This window comes from Oncorhynchus mykiss, chromosome Y (assembly GCF_013265735.2).
Source record: "Oncorhynchus mykiss isolate Arlee chromosome Y, USDA_OmykA_1.1, whole genome shotgun sequence".
In the NCBI taxonomy this organism is placed as follows: Eukaryota; Metazoa; Chordata; class Actinopteri; order Salmoniformes; family Salmonidae; genus Oncorhynchus; species Oncorhynchus mykiss.
The window spans coordinates 46,135,117-46,157,292 of NC_048593.1; the positions used below are offsets into that span (position 1 = coordinate 46,135,117).

General features: G+C 40.4%; 1 protein-coding gene across 2 annotated transcripts; it reads left to right on the top strand.

Annotated features, from left to right (window-relative positions):
- Positions 1-967: 967 nt before the first annotated feature.
- chordc1b (cysteine and histidine-rich domain (CHORD) containing 1b) lies at positions 968-21,559 on the top strand. Of its 2 annotated transcripts, XM_036968123.1 has the most exons (11): positions 968-1,313; positions 3,665-3,714; positions 4,158-4,214; positions 6,400-6,560; positions 6,979-7,082; positions 8,203-8,332; positions 9,544-9,649; positions 10,572-10,691; positions 15,252-15,314; positions 17,460-17,496; positions 21,129-21,266. In XM_036968123.1, exons 1-10 carry the CDS (start codon positions 1,250-1,252, stop codon positions 17,472-17,474), a joined length of 870 nt encoding a protein of 289 aa, XP_036824018.1. In that variant the 5' UTR covers positions 968-1,249; the 3' UTR covers positions 17,475-17,496; positions 21,129-21,266. The 2 variants fall into 2 exon arrangements, with proteins under 2 accessions (XP_036824018.1, XP_036824017.1); XM_036968122.1 differs by lacking the exon at positions 17,460-17,496 and having other exon boundaries at positions 1,003-1,313; positions 21,129-21,559.
- Positions 21,560-22,176: the final 617 nt, after the last annotated feature.

The window sequence follows — 22,176 nt, forward strand, 5'->3', positions numbered from 1 at the left end:
ACTCCAGAGAACGTGTTTCCACTGCTGCAGAGTCCAATAGCAGTGATCTTTACACCATGCCAGATGACGCTTGGCATTGCACATGGTGATCTTAGCCTTGTGTGCAGCTGCTCAGCCATGGAAACCCATTTCATGAAGCTCCCAACAAACAGTTATTGTGCTGATGTTGCTTCCAGAGGTAGTTTGGTACTACCTGGGGCGGCAGGGTAGCCTAGTGGTTAGAGCGTTGGACTAGTAACCGGAAGGTTGTGAGTTCAAACCCCCGAGCTGACAAGGTACAAATCTGTCGTTCTGCCCCTGAACAGGCAGTTAACCCACTGTTCCCAGGCCGTCATTGAAAATAAGAATTTGTTCTTAACTGACTTGCCTGGTTAAATAAAGGTAAAAAATAAAATAAAAAACTCAGTATTTAGTGTTGCAACAAAGGACAGATGATTTTTACGCGCTGTCCTGTTCTGTGAGCTTGTGTGGCCGACCACTTTAAGGGCTGAACCATTGTTTTGCCTAGACATTCACAATAACAGCACTTACAGTTGACTGGGGCAGCTCTAGCAGAGCAGACGTGATGAAATGACTTGTTGGAAAGGTGGCATCCTATGACGGTGCCACTCTGAAAGTCACTGAGCTCTTCAGTGAGGCCATTCTACTGACAATGTTTGTCTATGGAGATTGCATGGCTGTGTGTTTCGATTGTATACACCTGCCAGCAACGGGTGTGGCTGAAATAGCAGAATCCACTAATGTGAAGTGGTGTCCTCATACTTTTGTATAAATAGTGTATCAGTAGTAGGTAGAATTATGATGTTCTGATGATTATTCCCCATTTGAGGCACTCGCTAGCAATGCTTAGTAGGCTCGCAAACCATATAAGACTAGTACAATAGCAATAGCGAGCCTATTTTGCTGTTTCTTTATTTGGTAGTTTAAAGCTGAGAATAGTTCACAAGCATTGTATTGTCAGAGTGTAACTGCCAAAATGGTTTAACATTAAACGGACAGAATGACAGGCTACTTACTTCAATACTGTCACTTGATCAGAAAGAAGCGCACCGCCAAGATTTCTTGACATTGAACGAAGCGGTCGTCGATGTTTCCCGAGTCACATCGGTCATTTCCGGAAGTATCGGAGAACGGATGCACGGATAAGTTGTTAGGCTACTAGTTCCAGCACATCTTTTATCCTCAACATCTTTAATTCATCGGTTTATCCGTTTACAGTGGGGTTTGATGTAACTTGTTGTTAGTACCAATGTCGCTTCTGTGTTACAACAAAGGATGTGGTCAACGTTTTGAGGCGGACAACAACCCTGAGGGTAAGCTAGCCAACGTTAGCCTAGCGTTAACTTGAAACTACATAAAGCAACATGCTCAGTTTGGTGATAAAAGCATTTATTCATCTGTACTATTACAACTAGCTAACACGTTGAACAATATCAAACGTGATGCCTAGTCATTTTACCCTGCCCATTGATCTGTCCCCTTGTAACTTACACCCTGTAGTTTATTCCTCTTCTTGCTATTAGGATTTGTTAATATGTATTTTTAAACTCTGAATCAGTGGGAAGGGCTCCTAAGTAAGTATTTCAATGTAGTCTACACCTGTATTTGGCTCATGTGAAAGTTTTGATTCTTAGCTAGCAGCGTTACAGTACAGTAGCTAACGTTAGCTACTACCTCGTAGGTCTAGTAGCTACTGTTGCTAGCGACGTTAACAAGTACTCTCTTTATTAAATGTGAATACCCGTTTAGGGGACTATCGTTATCATTTCATTAGTGACGGGGTGATTTGATAGCGAAGCGCCGACACTTCGATGCAGTTTTCAAAGCACTAACGTTACTGTACGGATTCAACACCACGTATCGAGGACGAGATGCGGCCGAAATATGTCTCCCTCCAGCATGTGGCCCATTTCGTCCACCCAAACCAGGAATTGTTGTACGTAGGGCTTATTCGCTACGTGAGGTTGTATTTAATCGAATTAAAGTTTCTTAATGCTTAAATTGTTACTAGTGTTCGGATTTAAGTAGGACAAGTGACACCCCGGCAATTTTGATTTAAAAACAAACACTTTATATCGGCAGATGGCTACACATATTCATAGTTGAGGCTAGTAAGCATAGCATCTATATGTTGAATTACGTGCGGCTGACGTCAACAACCCTCATCGAATATTCAAAGTAGGATTAGAATACGTCGTGCTGACTCTACGTGATGACGTGTGACTCTTCTTCTTTTTTATGTCGAACTACACTCAGGCTTTGTTGTCGCCACCAACTGGACTAGGAGAGAAAAACACATTTACAAAAGAAAAGTAAATTCCATACGTGTAGGGAACAATTCAGCGTTAGCTAGCTAACTGCTAGAAGGATGTCATGCCATTGGAGGAGTGAATGAGTCACCGTGACTTTCCCCTGTCCTATTGTCATCATTTGGTTAGCTAGCAAGAAGTTGAACGGCTGTTAAGTTACCCAGTTAGCATATCTCTTGCATTTGTAAATTCGGTCTGGAATCTGCTCTGACTTCAGAGCACTCTCGTCTGAGTGTGCCAGAGTGCAGAATAACTGATGAATTTACAAATGCCTTAACTCCGGCTGAATAGCACAGTAAACGCAGGCAAAAAAAAGTACGGTTAGTTAAGAACGCTCTAGATAACCAGCTCTGCTACGGCAAGTAAAATGGTCAGTGAGGTGTTTTCTCATTTGTGTCTGGAAGTAGTTGGCTAGCCAGCTTTAGCCAGTTAGCTTGGGTGCTTCCCCATTCTTTATCAGTGCAATTCTGACAGCCAACTAGCTGAAACTGTTTGAGAGGGTTCATCTAAAGTTCCTTCGTTAGATTTTAGCTCATCTTGCTCTGGCTAGCATTAGTTGTTGATGTGTATAACTGAGGGAGGGAGAGCCTACCGTTTTCATGTTGTTTTTTTATTTCACCTTTATTTAACCAGGTAAGTCAGTTGAGAACACCTTTATTTAACCAGGTAAGTCAGTTGAGAACACCTTTATTTAACCAGGTAAGTCAGTTGAGAACACCTTTATTTAACCAGGTAAGTCAGTTGAGAACACCTTTATTTAACCAGGTAAGTCAGTTGAGAACACCTTTATTTAACCAGGTAAGTCAGTTGAGAACAAGTTCTGATTTCCAACTGCGACCTGGCCAAGATAAAGCAAAGCAGTGCGACAAAAACAACATCACAGAGTTACACATGGGATAAACAAACGTACAGTCAATAACACAATAGAAAATCTGTATACAGCGTGTGCAAATGAAATAAGGAAGTAATGAGGCTCTCGCTCTGTCTCCCTCTCGCTCTGTCTCCCTCTCGCTCTGTCTCCCTCTCGCTCTGTCTCCCTCTCGCTCTGTCTCCCTCTCGCTCTCTGTCTCCCTCTCGCTCTCTGTCTCCCTCTCGCTCTCTGTCTCCCTCTCGCTCTCTGTCTCCCTCTCGCTCTCTGTCTCCCTCTCGCTCTCTGTCTCTGTCTCTCTCTCTGTCTCCCTCTCTCTCTCTGTCTCCCTCTCTGTCTGTCTCCCTCTCTGTCTCTGTCTCCCTCTGTCTCCCTCTCTCTCTGTCTGTCTCCCTCTCTGTCTCCCTCTCTGTCTCCCTCTCTGTCTCTGTCTTCCTCTCTGTCTCGCTCTCTCTCTGTCTCCCTCCCTCTCTGTCTCCCTCATTAGATGCCTGTACCCACCACCCTGGAGTTCCTGTGTTCCACGATGCACTGAAGGTAAAAGGAATACACACATACTCACTCTCTCTCTCTGACAACCTCCTGTCTCCTCTCCAGGGCTGGTCTCTCTCTGACAATTTTCTTTCTGTGTCCTCTCCAGGGTTGGTTTCTCTCTGACAACCCCCTGTCTCCTCTCCAGGGCTGGTCTCTCTCTGAAAACCTCATGTCTGCCTATTCAGGGCTGGTCTCTCTCTGACAACCTTCTGTCTGTCTCTCCAGGGCTGATCTCTCTCTGACAACCTTCTGTCTGCCTCCTCTCCAGGGCTGGTCTCTCTCTCTGACAACCTTCTGTCTGCCTCCTCTCCAGGGCTGGTCTCTCTCTCTGACAACCTTCTGTCTGCCTCCTCTCCAGGGCTGGTCTCTCTCTCGGACAACCTCCTGTCTGTCTCCTCTCCAGGGCTGGTCTCTCTCTGACAACCTTCTGTCTGTCTCCTCTCCAGGGTTGGTCGTGCTGTAAGAGGAGAACCACAGACTTCTCTGACTTCCTCAGCATTGCTGTAAGTTAACCTTTTTGTTGTCATGACAACGATGACAGAATGGCTACCAGGTTATCCCAGCAGTAAGTGGTGTTTGTAATGTCATTATATTATCTATGTTGACATTGCTACATAGCCATGTGTATCAAAGCACCACTACAGTCTATGGTCTACACCACTACAGTCTACACCAGCACAGTCTACAGTCAGCACCACTACAGTCAACACCGCTACAGTCTACACCGCTACAGTCTACACCGCTACAGTCTACACCGCTACAGTCTACACCGCTACAGTCTACACCGCTACAGTCTACACCGCTACAGTCTACACCGCTACAGTCTACACCGCTACAGTCTACACCGCTACAGTCTACACCGCTACAGTCTACACCGCTACAGTCTACACCGCTACAGTCAGCACCGCTACAGTCAGCACCGCTACAGTCAGCACCGCTACAGTCAGCACCACTACAGTCAGCACCACTACAGTCAGCACCACTACAGTCTACACCACTACAGTCAGCACCACTACAGTCTACACCACTACAGTCTACACCACTACAGTCTACACCGCTACAGTCTACACCGCTACAGTCTACACCGCTACAGTCAGCACCGCTACAGTCAGCACCGCTACAGTCAGCACCGCTACAGTCAGCACCGCTACAGTCAGCACCGCTACAGTCAGCACCACTACAGTCTACAGTCAGCACCGCTACAGTCAGCACCACTACAGTCTACAGTCAGCACCACTACAGTCTACAGTCAGCACCACTACAGTCAGCACCACTACAGTCTACACCACTACAGTCTACACCACTACAGTCTACACCACTACAGTCAGCACCACTACAGTCAGCACCACTACAGTCTACACCACTACAGTCAGCACCACTACAGTCTACAGTCTACACCACTACAGTCTACACCACTACAGTCTACAGTCAGCACCACTACAGTCAGCACCACTACAGTCTACAGTCAGCACCACTACAGTCTACAGTCAGCACCACTACAGTCTACACCACTACAGTCTACAGTCAGCACCACTACAGTCTACAGTCTACACCACTACAGTCTACAGTCAGCACCACTACAGTCAGCACCACTACAGTCTACAGTCAGCACCACTACAGTCTACAGTCAGCACCACTACAGTCTACACCACTACAGTCTACAGTCAGCACCACTACAGTCAACACCACTACAGTCAACACCGCTACACTCAACACCACTACAGTCAGCACCACTACAGTCAAGAGGTTCCATGTGTTGATCTAATAAAGAGGGAGTTTTCTAACCAGTTAAACATGGCATAATAATGATGGAGTTAAATGAGCTAAATGAGTAGGGTGACATGGTCAACCGACAGGTAGGCTACTGTTTCATATGAATGGAGTTGTTGTTGACAAGGGCAGTGCAGCAAAATAGCCTCGATTAGCCTTGCTAGCTAGCTGTGTAGCTAGCCAGCTAGCTGTGTAGCCTGGCTAGCTAGCTGTGTAACCTGGCTAGCTAGCTGTGTAGCTAGCTAACTAGCTGTGTAGCCAGCTACCTTCTTTACAACGATTTGATGCAGTCATGACAGGCACTACCAGATGGTATGACGGATAACCTATGGCAGTGACTTTTCTAACTAGCCCGTCGGTTCGGCTACTTTCTCTCTCTCTCTCTCTCCATCCCTGCCACAGACTGTGTCACACGCCGGCCCCTGCTCCTCTCTAGCCTCTCACCCACAAGCAGAGGGCACACTCTCTCTCTCTCTCGCTCTCTCGTCGTGCAAGCAAGGAAGTTGACACCCAAAAATGACTCTCCTGATATCCAGATGTTTTTATTTATTTTTTGAACACTAAAATGTTTTCAACATACCTAATTCCCTATGAAGGGCACTGCATCTGACAGAGGGATGGGCTATGTCTGGATGTAACGGAGATCAGAGCTTACCTTAGTCTCACTCCACAGCTAGCTTGAAATGTTGCCAATGGTCCAATAGGATCTATTTTATTTTGTAGGTTGTCAAACGGGCTGTCATGAGAGTGAGGTACAGGGACCCTTGTTCACCTGAAGCCCAGTCAGAGGCAGGTTCAGGGAGACTATATGCTAAGCCAGCACACTGTTTTACACGAGGGTTAGTTTACTGCTGTGTTTGTCAGGGTTTTAGGGTTAGGTAGTAACTATACTGTGTGTGTGTGTGTGTGTGTGTGCAGGGCTGCACCAAAGGTCCCCACAACCAGGAGAAGCCTCCTGAGCCTGTGAAACCAGACGTGACATCATCGGAAGACAAGGAGAGAGCTGAGGACCTCAAACCAAAGTTCAGCGAGTTCACCATCTCTGCTCCCAAACCCCTGGAGTCCATACGCAGACCCAGGTAGGTCAGGGGTTAGAGTTCACCATCTCTGCGTCCAAACCCCTGGAGTCCATACGCAGACCCAGGTAGTTCAGGGGTTAGAGTTCACCATCTCTGCTCCCAAACCCCTGGAGTCCATACGCAGACCCAGGTAGGTCAGGGGTTAGAGTTCACCATCTCTGCGTCCAAACCCCTGGAGTCCATACGCAGACCCAGGTAGTTCAGGGGTTAGAGTTCACCATCTCTGCTCCCAAACCCCTGGAGTCCATACGCAGACCCAGGTAGTTCAGGGGTTAGATGTCAGGCTCTTCAAAGCCCTCCTGGTGTTTTATTTTGCGGTGACATCGGGACATTCATTATGTAGTCACATTGCAACTCTTAGTTGTTATTGTTGATGTTTGTTGTTATTGTTTGTTGATGTTTATGTTGTTGTTTCCAGTCCAGATGAGCCAGTGGTCAGACTACAGCAGAAGATCTCTCCCTCTCTGAGACAGGCTCTGGAGAAACTGAAGCTGTCTGAGGACAATCTTACTGACAAGACAAGTAGGGACACAACCCCTCCTCCTTTCTCATTTCAGCATCCTCTCCTTCTCCTCGCTTTTCCTCTCATCTTCTCCTCGCCTCAGAGATAACCTCAGGACAGGACATGATAGTAACTAGTCTTCATTACCTCAGTACAGGACATGACAGTAACTAGTCTTCATTACCTCAGTACAGGACATGACAGTAACTGGTCTTCATTACCTCAGGACAGTAACTCGTCTTCATTACATCAGGACAGGACATGATAGTAACTAGTCTTCATTACCTCAGTACAGGACATGACAGTAACTAGTCTTCATTACCTCAGTACAGGACATGACAGTAACTAGTCTTCATTACCTCAGTACAGGACATGACAGTAACTGGTCTTCATTACCTCAGGACAGTAACTCGTCTTCATTACCTCAGGACAGGACATGATAGTAACTAGTCTTCATTACCTCAGTACAGGACATGACAGTAACTAGTCTTCATTACCTCAGTACAGGACATGACAGTAACTGGTCTTCATTACCTCAGGACAGTAACTCGTCTTCATTACATCAGGACAGGACATGACAGTAACTAGTCTTCATTACCTCAGTACAGGACATGACAGTAACTAGTCTTCATTACCTCAGGACAGTAACTAGTCTTCATTACCTCAGGACAGTAACTCGTCTTCATTACATCAGGACATGACAGTAACTAGTCTTCATTACATCAGGACATGACAGTAACTAGTCTTCATTACCTCAGGACAGTAACTCGTCTTCATTACATCAGGACATGACAGTAACTGGTCTTCATTACCTCAGGACAGTAACTCGTCTTCATTACATCAGGACAGGACATGACAGTAACTAGTCTTCATTACCTCAGTACAGGACATGACAGTAACTAGTCTTCATTACCTCAGGACAGTAACTAGTCTTCATTACCTCAGGACAGTAACTCGTCTTCATTACATCAGGACATGACAGTAACTAGTCTTCATTACATCAGGACATGACAGTAACTAGTCTTCATTACATCAGAACATGACAGTAACTAGTCTTCATTACCTCAGTACAGGACAGGACAGTAACTAGTCCTCATTACTTCAGGACATAACAGTAACTCGTTTTTGTCTGTTCTCTAGATGAGGATGATGATGTGGTGAAGGTAGGGACACTGTGTAAGAATGGAGGCTGTGCCCGAAGCTTTGAGGGCCCTGCCAGCAATGACCAACTGTGTCTCTTCCACGCTGGAGTACCCATCTTCCATGAAGGGTACGTATACAACTGACACACGCCACAAAGAGTACATCATCTTCTGTCTACAGCTATGCTTGCTAGCTAATGGCTAGATGTGCTTGCTAGCTAATGGCTAGATGTGCTTGCTAGCTAATGGCTAGATGTGCTTGCTCACTAATAACTAGCTATCTAATGACTAATTGTCCTTGCTCGCTAATAACTAGCTATCTAATGACTACTGTGATTGTAAGCTAATGAGTAGCTATTCTTACTAGCCAATGACTAAATGTAGATAATGACTAGCTGTGCTTGCTAGCTAATGACTAGCTGTGCTTGCTAGCTAATGACTAGCTAATGACTAGCTGTGCTTGCTAGCTAATGACTAGCTGTGCTTGCTAGCTAATGACTAGCTGTGCTTACTAGCTAATGACTAGCTAATGACTAGCTGTGCTTGCTAGCTAATGACTAGCTAATGACTAGCTGTGCTTGCTAGCTAATGACTAGCTGTGCTTGCTAGCTAATGACTAGCTGTGCTTACTAGCTAATGACTAGCTGTGGTATCTAGCTAATGACTAGTAGCTAATGACTAGCTGTGGTTACTAGCTAATGACTAGCTGTGTTTCCTAGCTAATGACTTGCTGTGCTTACTAGCTAATGACTAGCTGTGTTTCCTAGCTAATGACTAGCTGTGTTTCCTAGCTAATGACTTGCTGTGCTTACTAGCTAATGACTAGCTGTGCTTGCCAGCTAATGAATAGCTGTGCTTGCTAGCTAATGAGTAGCTAATGACAACCTGTGCTTACTAGCTAATGACTAGCAGCTAATGACTAGCTGTGGTTACTAGCTAATGACTAGCTGTGTTTCCTAGCTAATGACTAGCTGTGCTTGCCAGCTAATGAATAGCTGTGCTTGCTTGTTAATGACTAGCTAATGACACTGCAAATCCCTTAAAGCTACAAAGATGCCAATAACATATTCCTGACTGCTTTTTCTCTTCAGATTTGGAGTTAGTTAATCCTGTGTATGTGTGTGTGTGTTGTGCTTGAATCCGTGTTTGTTTGTGTGTGTGTCGTTGTGTGTGTCTGTGTGTGTGTGTCGCTGTGTGTTTTGTGTGTGTGTGTGCGTGTGCGTGTGTGTGTCGCTGTGTGTGTGTGTGTGTGTGTGTGGCTGTGTGTTTTGTGTGTGTGTGTGTGTGTGTGTGTGTGGCTGTGTGTTTTGTGTGTGTGTGTGTGTGTGTGTGTTCCCAGTATGAAGTACTGGAGCTGTTGCAAGAAGAAAACGTCAGACTTCAACACGTTCCTCTCACAGGAGGGCTGTAGCCGTGGCAACCACCTCTGGAGAAAGAAAGACACGGTGGGTTCGGGGTCGGTGGGTCTGTGGGTTCGGGGTCGGTGGGGTTCGGGGTCTGTGGGTTCGGGGTCGGGGTCGGTGGGGTTCGGGGTCTGTGGGTTCGTGGTCGGTGGGTTAGGTGTCGGTGGGTTCGGGGTCGGGGGGGGTCTGTTCAGAGAGCATGCTAGAGGTTGAGTTCCAACAATCTCTCCTTTCTGTGCCTCGTTCACCACTCCCCACACATTTAAAACCATCGGTCTGATGGAAGGCATTGGCTAGAAGCACTTTCCATATTCCGGTCATTTCCTTTCAAATCCATGAAGGGAAGTGAACTAGTGCACACTTTGGTTGAACCTAGATTATTGGGACACACTCTTGAGTGTCTGTCTCCATCTGTTTCAGAAACACACTGGACAGATACATGGAATACAGGGGGTTGGAATACAGGGGGTTGGATATGGAATACAGGGGGTTGGATATGGAATACAGGGGGTTGGATATGGAATACTGGGGGTTGGAATACAGGGGGTTGGAATACTGGGGGTTGGAATACAGGGGGTTGGAATACAGTGGGTTGGAATACAGGGGGTTGGAATACAGGGGGTTGGAATACAGGGGGTTGGAATACAGGGGGTTGGAATACTGGGGGTTGGAATACAGGGGGTTGGAATACAGTGGGTTGGAATACAGGGGGTTGGAATACAGGGGGTTGGAATACAGGGGGTTGGAATACAGTGGGTTGGAATACAGGGGGTTGGAATACAGGGGGTTGGAATACAGGGGGTTGGAATATGGAATACAGTGGGTTGGAATACAGTTGGATTGTTGGAACTGTCTGTCTGTGTGTGTGACCCTTTCTGTGTGAGTGTCTTTCTGTGTGAGAGTCTGACCCTGTGTGTGTGTGTTGTATGTGAGGCTGACCCTGTGTGTGTTTGTGTGTGCTTAGGGTAAGACGGTGGTCCCGTGCAGGTTTGACTGGCATCAGACAGGAAGTCAGGTGATCATCTCCATCTACGCTAAGAACTCTCTGCCAGACGTCAGTTACGTAGAGGGAAACAGCTGCACGGTGAGACACACAGTCTTGTATAACTAACATTGTGGGGACACACAATTCAGTCCCATACAAAATCCTGTTCCCAAAACCTAACCCTAAAAAACTAAGCCTAGCTCCTAACCCGTAATTCTAACCTTAATCCTAAGGCCCCTAGAAGTATAATTTGACCCTGTGGCGACTAACAAAATGTTCACAGTTTGTCATTTTTGTTTGTTTGTTTACTATTCTTGTGGGGACTTCTGGACCCCACACTAATATTTAAACACACACACACACACATTGAGGGCTATATAGAGGGGTATTTAAAGGTAGGGAAAGAGGACTATACTACCGGTCTAAAGGTTTACAACACCTACTCATTCATAGTTTGTCTTTATTTTTTACTATTTTCTACATTGTAGAATAATAGTGAAGACATCAAAACCCTGAAATAACACATATGGAATCATGTAGTAACCAAAAAAGTGTTAAACAAATCAAAATATATTTTATATTTGAGATTCTCCAAATAGCCAATCTTTGTCTTGATGACAGCTTTGCACACTCTTGGCATTTTCTTAACCAGCTTCACCTGGAATGCTTTTCCAACAGTCTTGAAGGAGTTCCCACAAATGTTGAGCACTTGTTGGCTGCTTTTCCTTCACACTGCGGTCCAACTCATCCCAAAACATCTCAATTGGGTTGAGGTCGGGTGATTGTGGATGATTGTGGATAGCCCTTACACAGCTTGGAGGTGTGGTGGGTCATTGTCCTGTTGAAAAACAAATGATAGTCCCACTAGGCGCAAACCAGATGGGATGGCGTATCGCTGCAGAATGCTGTGGTAGCCATGCTGGTTAAGTGTGCCTTGAATTCTAGATAAATCACAGACAGCGTCAACAGCAAAGCACTCCCACACCATCACACCACCTCCTCCATGCTTCACGGTGGGAACCACACATGCGGAGATCATCCGTTCACCCACACCACGTCTCACAAAGAAACGGGTTGGGAACCAAAAATTTGGACTCCAATTTGGACTCCAGAGCAAAGGACAAATTTCCACTGGTCTAATGTCCATTGCTTGTGTTTCCTGGCCCAAGCAAGCCTCTTCTTATTGGTGTCCTTTAGTAGTGTTTTCTTTGCAGCAATTTGACCATGAACGCCTGATTCACGCAGTCTCCTCTGTACAGTTGATGTTGAGATGTGTCTGTTACTTGAACTCTGTGAAGCATTTAGTTAGGCTGCAATTTCTGAGTCTGTGGCAGTCCTCATGAGAGCCAGTTAACTCTAATGGACTTATCCTCTGCAGCAGAGGTAACTCTGGGTCTTCCTTTCCTGTGGCGGTCCTCATGAGAGCCAGTTTCATCATAGAGCTTGATGGTTTTTGCGACTGCACTTGAAGAAACTTACAAAGTTCTTGAAATGTTCCGTATTGACTGACCTTCATGTTTTAAAGTAATGATGGACTGTCGTTTCTCTTTGCTAATTTGAGCCGTTCCTGCCATAATATGGACTTGGTCTTTTACCAAATAGGGCTATCTTCTGTATACCACCCCTACCTTGTCACAACACAACTAATTGGCTCAAACGCATTAAGAAGGAAAGAAATTCCACAAATTAACTTTTAACAAGGCACACCTGTTAACCTTTCTGATCTCCCCATCCCGGATCCGGGTTCGTGAATACAGACTCAAGCTCATTACCATAACGCAACGTTAACTATTCATGAAAATCGCAAATGAAATGAAATAAATATGCTAGCTCTCAAGCTTAGCCTTTTGTTAACAACACTGTCATCTCAGATTTTCAAAATATGCTTCTCAACCATTGCAAAACAAGCATTTGTGTAACAGTATTGATGGCTAACGTAGCATTTAGCATTAGCATTCAGCTGGCAACATTTACACAAAAAAACAGAAAAGCATTCAAAAAAATCATTTACCTTTGAAGAACTTCAGATGTTTTCAATGAGGAGACTCTCAGATAGCAAATGTTCAGTTTTTCCTGAAAGATTATTTGTTTAGGACAAATCGCTCCGTTTTCTGCGTCACGTTTAGCTATGAAAAAACCCCTGTATCCAGGATTGTGTAAATCTATCAGCAAGCTCATTAGCATAACACAACGTTAACTATTTATGAAAATCGCAAATGAAATGAAATAAATATGCCATCTCTCAAGCTTAGCCTTTTGTAAACAACACTGTCATCTCAGATTTTCAAAATATGCTTCTCAACCATAGGAAAACAATCATTTGTGTAAAAGTAGCTAGCTAGAGTTAGCATTTCGCGTTAGCATTTAGCGTTAGCATTAGCGTTAGCATCCAGCACGCAACATTAACAAAAACATAAAAGCCTTCAAATAAAATCATTTACCTTTGAAGAACTTCTGATGTTTTCAATGAGGATACTCTCAGTTAGATAGCAGATGCTCAGTTTTTCCAAAAAGATTCCTTGTGTATTAGAAATAGCTCCGTTTTATACATCACATTTGGCTACCAAAAAAAATCCATAAATTCAGTCCTCAAAACGCAAACTTTTTTCCAAATTAACTCCATAATATCGACTGAAAACATGGCAAACGTTGTTTAGAATCAATCCTCAAGGTGTTTTTCACATATCTCTTCATTGATACATCGTTCTTGGACACATGCTTTCTCTCCTGAATCCCAGGAGAAAATGACCGCACCTGAAGATTACGCACAAATTTAGACAAAGGACACCGGGCGGACCTCTGGAAAATGTAGTCTCTTATGGCCAATCTTCCAATGATATGCCTACAAATACGTCACAATGCTGCTAAGACCTTGGGCGAACGACAGAAAGTGTAGGCTCATTCCTTGCGCAATCACAGCCATATAAGGAGAGAATGGAAAACAGAGCTTCAGAAATTCTGCTAATTCCTGGGTGATGCATCATCTTGGTTTCGCCTGTAGAATGAGTTCTGGGGCACTTACAGACAAAATCTTTGCAGATTCTGAAACTTCAGAGTGTTTTCTTTCCAAAACTGTCAAGAATATGCATAGTCGAGCATCTTTTCGTGACAAAATATCGCGCTTAAAACGGGAACGTTTTTTATCCAAAAATGAAATAGCGCCCCTAGAGCTCTAAGAGGTTAATTGAACTGCATTCCAGGTGACTACCTCATGAAGCTGGTTGAGAGAATGCCAAGAGTGTGCAAAGCTGTCATCAAGGCAAAGGGTGGCTATTTGAACAACCTCAAATATATAAAATATATTTTGATTTGTTTAACACTTTTATGGTTACTACATGATTCCATATGTGTTACTTCATAGTTTGGATGTCTTGAATATTATTCTACAATGTAGACAATTGTCAAAATGATGAAAAACCCTTGAATGAGTAGGTGTTCTAAAAGTTTTGAATGGTAGTGTATATGGAGGGGTATATAGATGGAGTGGTTTATGTAGGTGTATTTTAAGTGCTAAACTCTTAACAATTGTCAGTTGGAAATTCATTTCCCAGTGAGCAAACAATTTCCGTACAGCATTCATATGAATTAATTTGTCAATAAAACTCATGAATTGCAATTAGTTATAGGTCATATTTCAAAGAAATCTGGAAACACTGTACAGTTATTTTAAAGGTCGACTTTGGGCAAAGCTCAAAAATAATGTACTTAAACTGTATAACTGAACAATGCTCCATCATACCAGGCCATTTACTGCTTCAAAACTACACTAAATTGATGAATAAGATTTTAGCTGATTGACGAATAAAATATTGGCTGCAGAAGTGCCATTTTTTTTTATCGATCTCTGCAGCTTCTGTCCAAAAACAGTTGCCGTACCAGGCTGTGATGCACCCCGACAGTATGCTCTCGATGGTGCTCCTGTAGAACACTGTGATGCAGCCCGACAGTATGCTCTCGATGGTGCTCCTGTAGAACACTGTGATGCAGCCCGACAGTATGCTCTCGATGGTGCTCCTGTAGAACACTGATGCAGCCTGATAGTATGCTCTCGATGGTGCTCCTATAGAACACTGTGATGGAGCCTAATAGTATGCTCTCAGTGGTGCTCCTGTAGAACACCGTGATGCAGCCTGAAAGTATGCTCTCGATGGTGCTCCTGTAGAACACTGTGATGCAGCCTGATCGTATGCTCTCGATGGTGCTTCTTTAGAACACTGTGATGCAGCCTGACAGTATTCTCTCGGTGGTGCTCCTGTAGAACACTGATGGAGCCTGATAGTATGCTCTCAGTGGTGCTCCTGTAGAACACTGATACAGCCTGAAAGTATGCTCTCAATGGTGCTCATGTAGAACATTGTGATGCAGCCTGAAAGTATGCTCTCGGTGGTGCTCCTGTAGGACATTGTGATGCAGCCCGACAGTATGCTCTCGGTGGTGCTCATGTAGAACACTGGTTAGAATATTGGGTGGACATGTCCCCCCTCCCCATCCCCCGTTGCAATTACGCCTATGACATACACACACACAGGGTCAGGGTCAATGGTCGAACCAACTACCTGACATCAGCTATGTAGAGGGAACAGTAACACCCTGAAACACACACCGGGCCCTGTATTCTCACTGTAGTTGGGTCCTGATTTAGACCATTCTCCTCCACAGCTCAACATCCACATTATCTTTGATGGAGAGAAGGAATTTGAGCAGACGATTAACTTGTGGGGGGTGAGTACTACTATAGTACTATACATCTATACCAGGCTTTCCCAAACTCGGTCCTGGGGTCACCCCTGTGTCCACGTTTTGGTTTTTGCTCCTAGCACTACACAGCTGATTCAAGTAATCAACTCATCATCAAGCTTTGAATCAGCTGTGTAGTGTTGGGGCAAAAACCAAAAAGTGCTCCCCTCGGGGTCCAGAGGACCGAGTTTGGGAAACGCTGGTCTATACTATACTTACTATTACTACTATACTATACTTACTACTATAATACTATTTGTCTATACTACACTTACTATTACTACTACACTGTACTTAATACTAATACTATACTATTTGTCTATACTACACTTACTATTACTACTATACTGTACTTACTACTACTATAATACTATTTGTCTATACTACACTTACCTCTATACGTCTATACTATACTTACTACTATTACTATACTACTATATATCTATACTATACTAACTACTACTACTATACGTCTATACTATACTTACCATTACTATAATACTATATGTCTGTACTATACTTACTATTGCTACTATAATACTCTGTCTATACTATATTTACTATTACTACTATACGTTTATACTATACTTGCTATTACTACTACAATACTATACATCTATACTACACTTACTATTACTACTATATGTCTATACTATACTTGCTATTACTACCATACGTCTATACTACACTTATTACTACTATTACTATAATACTATACATCTATACTACACTTACTATTATGATAGTATACATCTATACCTTATGTAATATTACTACTGTATGTATATACTTACTATTACTATAATACTATACGTCTATCCTACACTTACTGCTACTACAACTACTACTATAATACTATACATCTATACTACATTTACTACTATATGTCTATACTATACTTACTATTACTATAATACTATACATCTGTACTATACTTACTATTATAATACTATACATCTTTACTATATGTGCTATTACTACTATAATACTATACATCTATACTATACTTACTATTACTACTATATGTCTATACTATACTTACTATTACTATTATAATACTGTATGCCTATACTATACTTACTATTACTACTATACTACTATTCGTCTATACTGTATTTACTATTACTACTATAATACTATTTGTCTATACTGTATTTACTATTACTACTATACATCTATACAAAACTTGCTATTACTATTATAATACAATAAGTATATGCTATACTTAACTATACGTCTATACTATATCTACTGTGCTATTACTACTATAATACTATGTCTACTATACTTACTATGTCTATACTATACTTACTACTCGGCATCTATACTGTACTTACTATTACTACTATAGGTCTATACTGTACTTACTATTACTACTATACGCCTATACTACACGTACTATTACTACTATACATCTGTACTACACTTACTATTGATATTATAATACTATATGTCTATACTATACTTACTATTACTACTATACGCCTGTACTACACTTACTATTACTACTATACATCTGTACTACTCTTACTATTGATATTATAATACTATAAGTATATACTATACTAACAACTATATGTCTATACCATATGTACTATTACTGCAATAATACTATGTCTATAGTATACTTACTATTACTACTATATGTCTATACTACACTTACGATTACTACTATACATCTGTACTATATGTACTATTACTACTATACATCTATACTACACTTACTACTACTATTATAATACTATCCATCTATACCACACGTACTATTACTTCTATACATCTATACTACAGTTACTATTACTACTATAATACTATACATCTATACCACACTTACTATTACTACTATAATACTATGTCTATACTACACTTGCATTACTACTATTAATCTATACTTCACTTACTATTACTACTATAATACTATATGTCCATACTACACTTATTACTACTGTAATACTATAATAATAAAGAAGCTATAAAACTGGCCTGTACTCCTATGTAGATATTTCATAAAAAATCTGCTGTTTCCAGCTACAATAGTCATTTACAACATTAACAATGTCTACACTGTATTTCTGATCAAGTTGATGTTATTTTAATGGACAAAAAAAATGATTTTCTTTCAAAAACAAGGACATTTCTAAGTGACCCCAAATGTTTAAACGGTAGTGTAAGTCTATACTATACTTACTATTACTACACTAATATTAAGTGTACTTACTATTACTGCTATAACAATGTCTACTATACATCTATACTATTATTACTATAATACTTTACATCTATACTTACTATTACTACCATAATACTATACATCTATACTATACTTACTATTACTACCAGAATACTATACGTCTATACTATACTTACTATTACTACCATAGTACTATACGTCTATATTATACTTGCTATTACGTATATACTATTGCTATGTCTATACTATACTATGTCTATACTATACTTACTACGTCTATACTATACTTGCTCGTCTATACTATACTTGCTATGTCTATACTATGTCTATACTATATTTGCTATGTCTATACTATGTCTATACTATATTTGCTATGTCTATACTATGTCTATACTATACTTGCTATGTCTATACTATGTCTATACTATACTTGCTATGTCTATACTATGTCTATACTATATTTGCTATGTCTATACTATGTCTATACTATACTTGCTATGTCTATACTATACTTACTATGTCTATACTATACTTACTATGTCTATACTATACTTACTATGTCTATACTATACTTACTATGTCTATACTATACTTACTATGTCTATACTATACTTACTATGTCTATACTATACTTACTATGTCTATACTATACTTACTATGTCTATACTATACTTACTATGTCTATACTATACTTGCTATGTCTATACTATACTTACTATGTCTATACTATACTTACTATGTCTATACTATACTTACTATGTCTATACTATACTTGCTATGTCTATACTATACTTACTATGTCTATACTATACTTGCTATGTCTATACTATACTTACTATGTCTATACTATACTTGCTATGTCTATACTATACTTACTATGTCTATACTATACTTACTATGTCTATACTATACTTACTATTCCTATGCTATACTTACTATGTCTTTACTATACTTACTATGTCTATACTATGCTTACTATGTCTTTACTATACTTACTTTGTCTATACAATACTATTTCTTTACTATACTTACTATGTCTATACTATACTATGTCTATACTATACTTACTATTTTTATACTATACTATGACTATACTATGTCTTTACTATACTTACTATGTCTATACTATGTCTATACTATACTATGTCTACACTATACTATGTCTATACTCTACTATGCTTACTATGTGTATACTATACTTACTATTTTTACACTATACTATGACTATACCATGTCTTTACTATACTTTTTTATACTATACTATGACTATACTATGTCTTTACTATACCTACTTTGTCTATACTATACTTACTGTCTGCACTATACTATGTCTATACTATACAATGTCTATACAATGTCTATACAATGTCTATACTATGTCTATACTATACTATGTCTATACTATGCTTACTATGTCTATACTATGTCTATACTATACTATGTCTACACTATACTATGTCTATACTCTACTATGCTTACTATGTGTATACTATACTTACTATTTTTACACTATACTATGACTATACCATGTCTTTACTATACTTTTTTATACTATACTATGACTATACTATGTCTTTACTATACCTACTTTGTCTATACTATACTTACTGTCTGCACTATACTATGTCTATACTATACAATGTCTATACAATGTCTATACTATGTCTATACTATACTATGTCTATACTATGCTTACTATGTCTATACTATGCTTACTATGTCTATACTATACGTACTATGTCTATACTATACTATGTCTATACTATACTTACTATTTTTATACTATACTATGTCTATACTATACTATGTCTATACTATACTATGTCTATACTATACTATGTCAATACTATGTCAATACTATGTCTATACTATGTCTATACTATGTCTATACTATGTCTATACTATACTATGTCTATACTATGTCTATACTATGTCTATACTATGTCTATACTATGTCTATACTATGTCTATACTATGTCTATACTATGTCTATACTATGTCTATACTATGTCTATACTATGTCTATACTATGTCTATACTATACTATGTCTATACTATACTATGTCTATACTATGTCTATACTATACTATGTCTATACTATGTCTATACTATGTCTATACTATACTATGTCTATACTATGTCTATACTATGTCTATACCATACTATGCTATACTATGTCTATACTATGTCTATACTATACTATGTCTATACTATGTCTATACTATGTCTATACTATACTATGTCTATACTATGTCTATGCTATGTCTATACTATGTCTATACTATGTCTATACTATGTCTATACTATACTATGTCTATACTATACTATGTCTATACTATACTATGTCTATACTATACTATGTCTATACTATACTATGTCTATACTATGTCTATACTCTACTATGTCTATACTATACTATGTCTATACTATGTCTATACTATACTATGTCTATACTATGTCTATACTATGTCTATACTATGTCTATACTATGTCTATACTATGTCTATACTATGTCTATACTATGTCTATACTATGTCTATGCTATGTCTATGCTATGTCTATACTATGTCTATACTATGTCTATACTATGTCTATACTATGTCTATACTATACTATGTCTATACTATACTATGTCTATACTATACTATGTCTATACTATACTATGTCTATACTATACTATGTCTATACTATACTATGTCTATACTATACTATGTCTATACTATGTCTATACTATGTCTATACTATGCTATGTCTATACTATGTCTATACTATGTCTATACTATGTCTATACTATGTCTATACTATGTCTATACTATACTATGTCTATACTATACTATGTCTTTACTATACTATGTCTATACTATGTCTATACTATGTCTATACTATGTCTATACTATGTCTATACTATGTCTATACTATGTCTATACTATGTCTATACTATACTATGTCTATACTATACTATGTCTATACTATACTATGTCTTTACTATACTATGTCTATACTATACTATGTCTATACTATGTCTATACTATGTCTATACTATGTCTATACTATGTCTATACTATGTCTATACTATACTATGTCTATACTATACTATGTCTATACTATGTCTATACTATGTCTATACTATGTCTATACTATGTCTATACTATGTCTATACTATACTATGTCTATACTATACTATGTCTATACTATACTATGTCTATACTATGTCTATACTATACTATGTCTATACTATACTATGTCTATACTATACTATGTCTATACTATACTATGTCTATACTATGTCTATACTATGTCTATACTATGTCTATACTATGTCTATACTATGTCTATACTATACTATGTCTATACTATACTATGTCTATACTATACTATGTCTATACTATGTCTATACTATACTATGTCTATACTATACTATGTCTATACTATACTATGTCTATACTATGCTATGTCTATACTATGTCTATACTATACCTACTTTATTCCAGCCCAATATTAAGTCTTTATTCAAATGTAGGGTGATTTCCTTTCATACAGTTTGAATCCATTCTAACGCGCCCTTTACGCTCATCTCTTCTTCTCTCTTCCTACTCCTCTCTCTCCAGGTGATCGACGTCAGTAAGAGTGTGGTCAACATGATGGCTGCTAAAATAGAGGTAGCTATGAGAAAGTCTGAACCCATGACCTGGGCCCGACTGGACCTGCCGCCCCCCGCACCTCCCAAAGAGGAGGACAAAGAGGAGGAGGAGAGTGATAGTGAAGACGATGAGGAGCTCGATTGAAGATGCAGTGACAATGAGAGGACTGCACTGATTGATTGATTGATTGGCAGTTTGGTATATGTCCGTCTGCTAGAACTCAACCCGCACATTGTAGTCCGACATAGCACTCATGGGAACGTTGACTAGTCTCCACTCCACCTCTCTCTCTGTCTCTGTCTCTCTGTCTCTCTCTCCCTCTCTCTCTGTCTCTCTCGTTATCTCTCTCTGTCTCTCTCGTTGTCTCTCTCTCTCTCTCATTGTCTCTCTCGTTGTCTCTCTCTCTCGTTGTCTCTCTCTCTCTCGTTGTCTCTCTCTCTCTCGTTGTCTCTCTCTCTCTTTGTCTCTCTCTCGTTGTCTCTCTCTCTCTCTCTCTCTCTCTCTCTCTTTGTCTCTCTCTCTCTCGTTGTCTCTCTCTCTCTGTCTCTGTCTCTCTGTCTCTCTCTCCCTGTCTCTCTGTCTCTCTGTCTCTCTCTCCCTCTCTCTCTGTCTCTCTCGTTATCTCTCTCTGTCTCTCTCGTTATCTCTCTCTGTCTCTCTCGTTGTCTCTCTCTCTCTCTCATTGTCTCTCTCGTTGTCTCTCTCTCTCTCGTTGTCTCTCTCTCTCTCGTTGTCTCTCTCTCTCTCGTTGTCTCTCTCTCTCTCGTTGTCTCTCTCTCTCTCGTTGTCTCTCTCTCTCTCGTTGTCTCTCTCTCGTTGTCTCTCTCTCTCTCTCTCTCTTGTCTCTCTCTCTCTCGTTGTCTGTCTCTCTCTCTTTGTCTCTCTCTCTCTCGTTGTCTCTCTCTCTCTCATTGTCTCTCTCTCCTCTCTCTCTCGTTGTCTCTCTCCTCTCTCTCTCGTTGTCTCTCTTTCTCTCTCTCTCTCTTGTCTCTCTCTCTCGTTGTCTGTCTCTCTC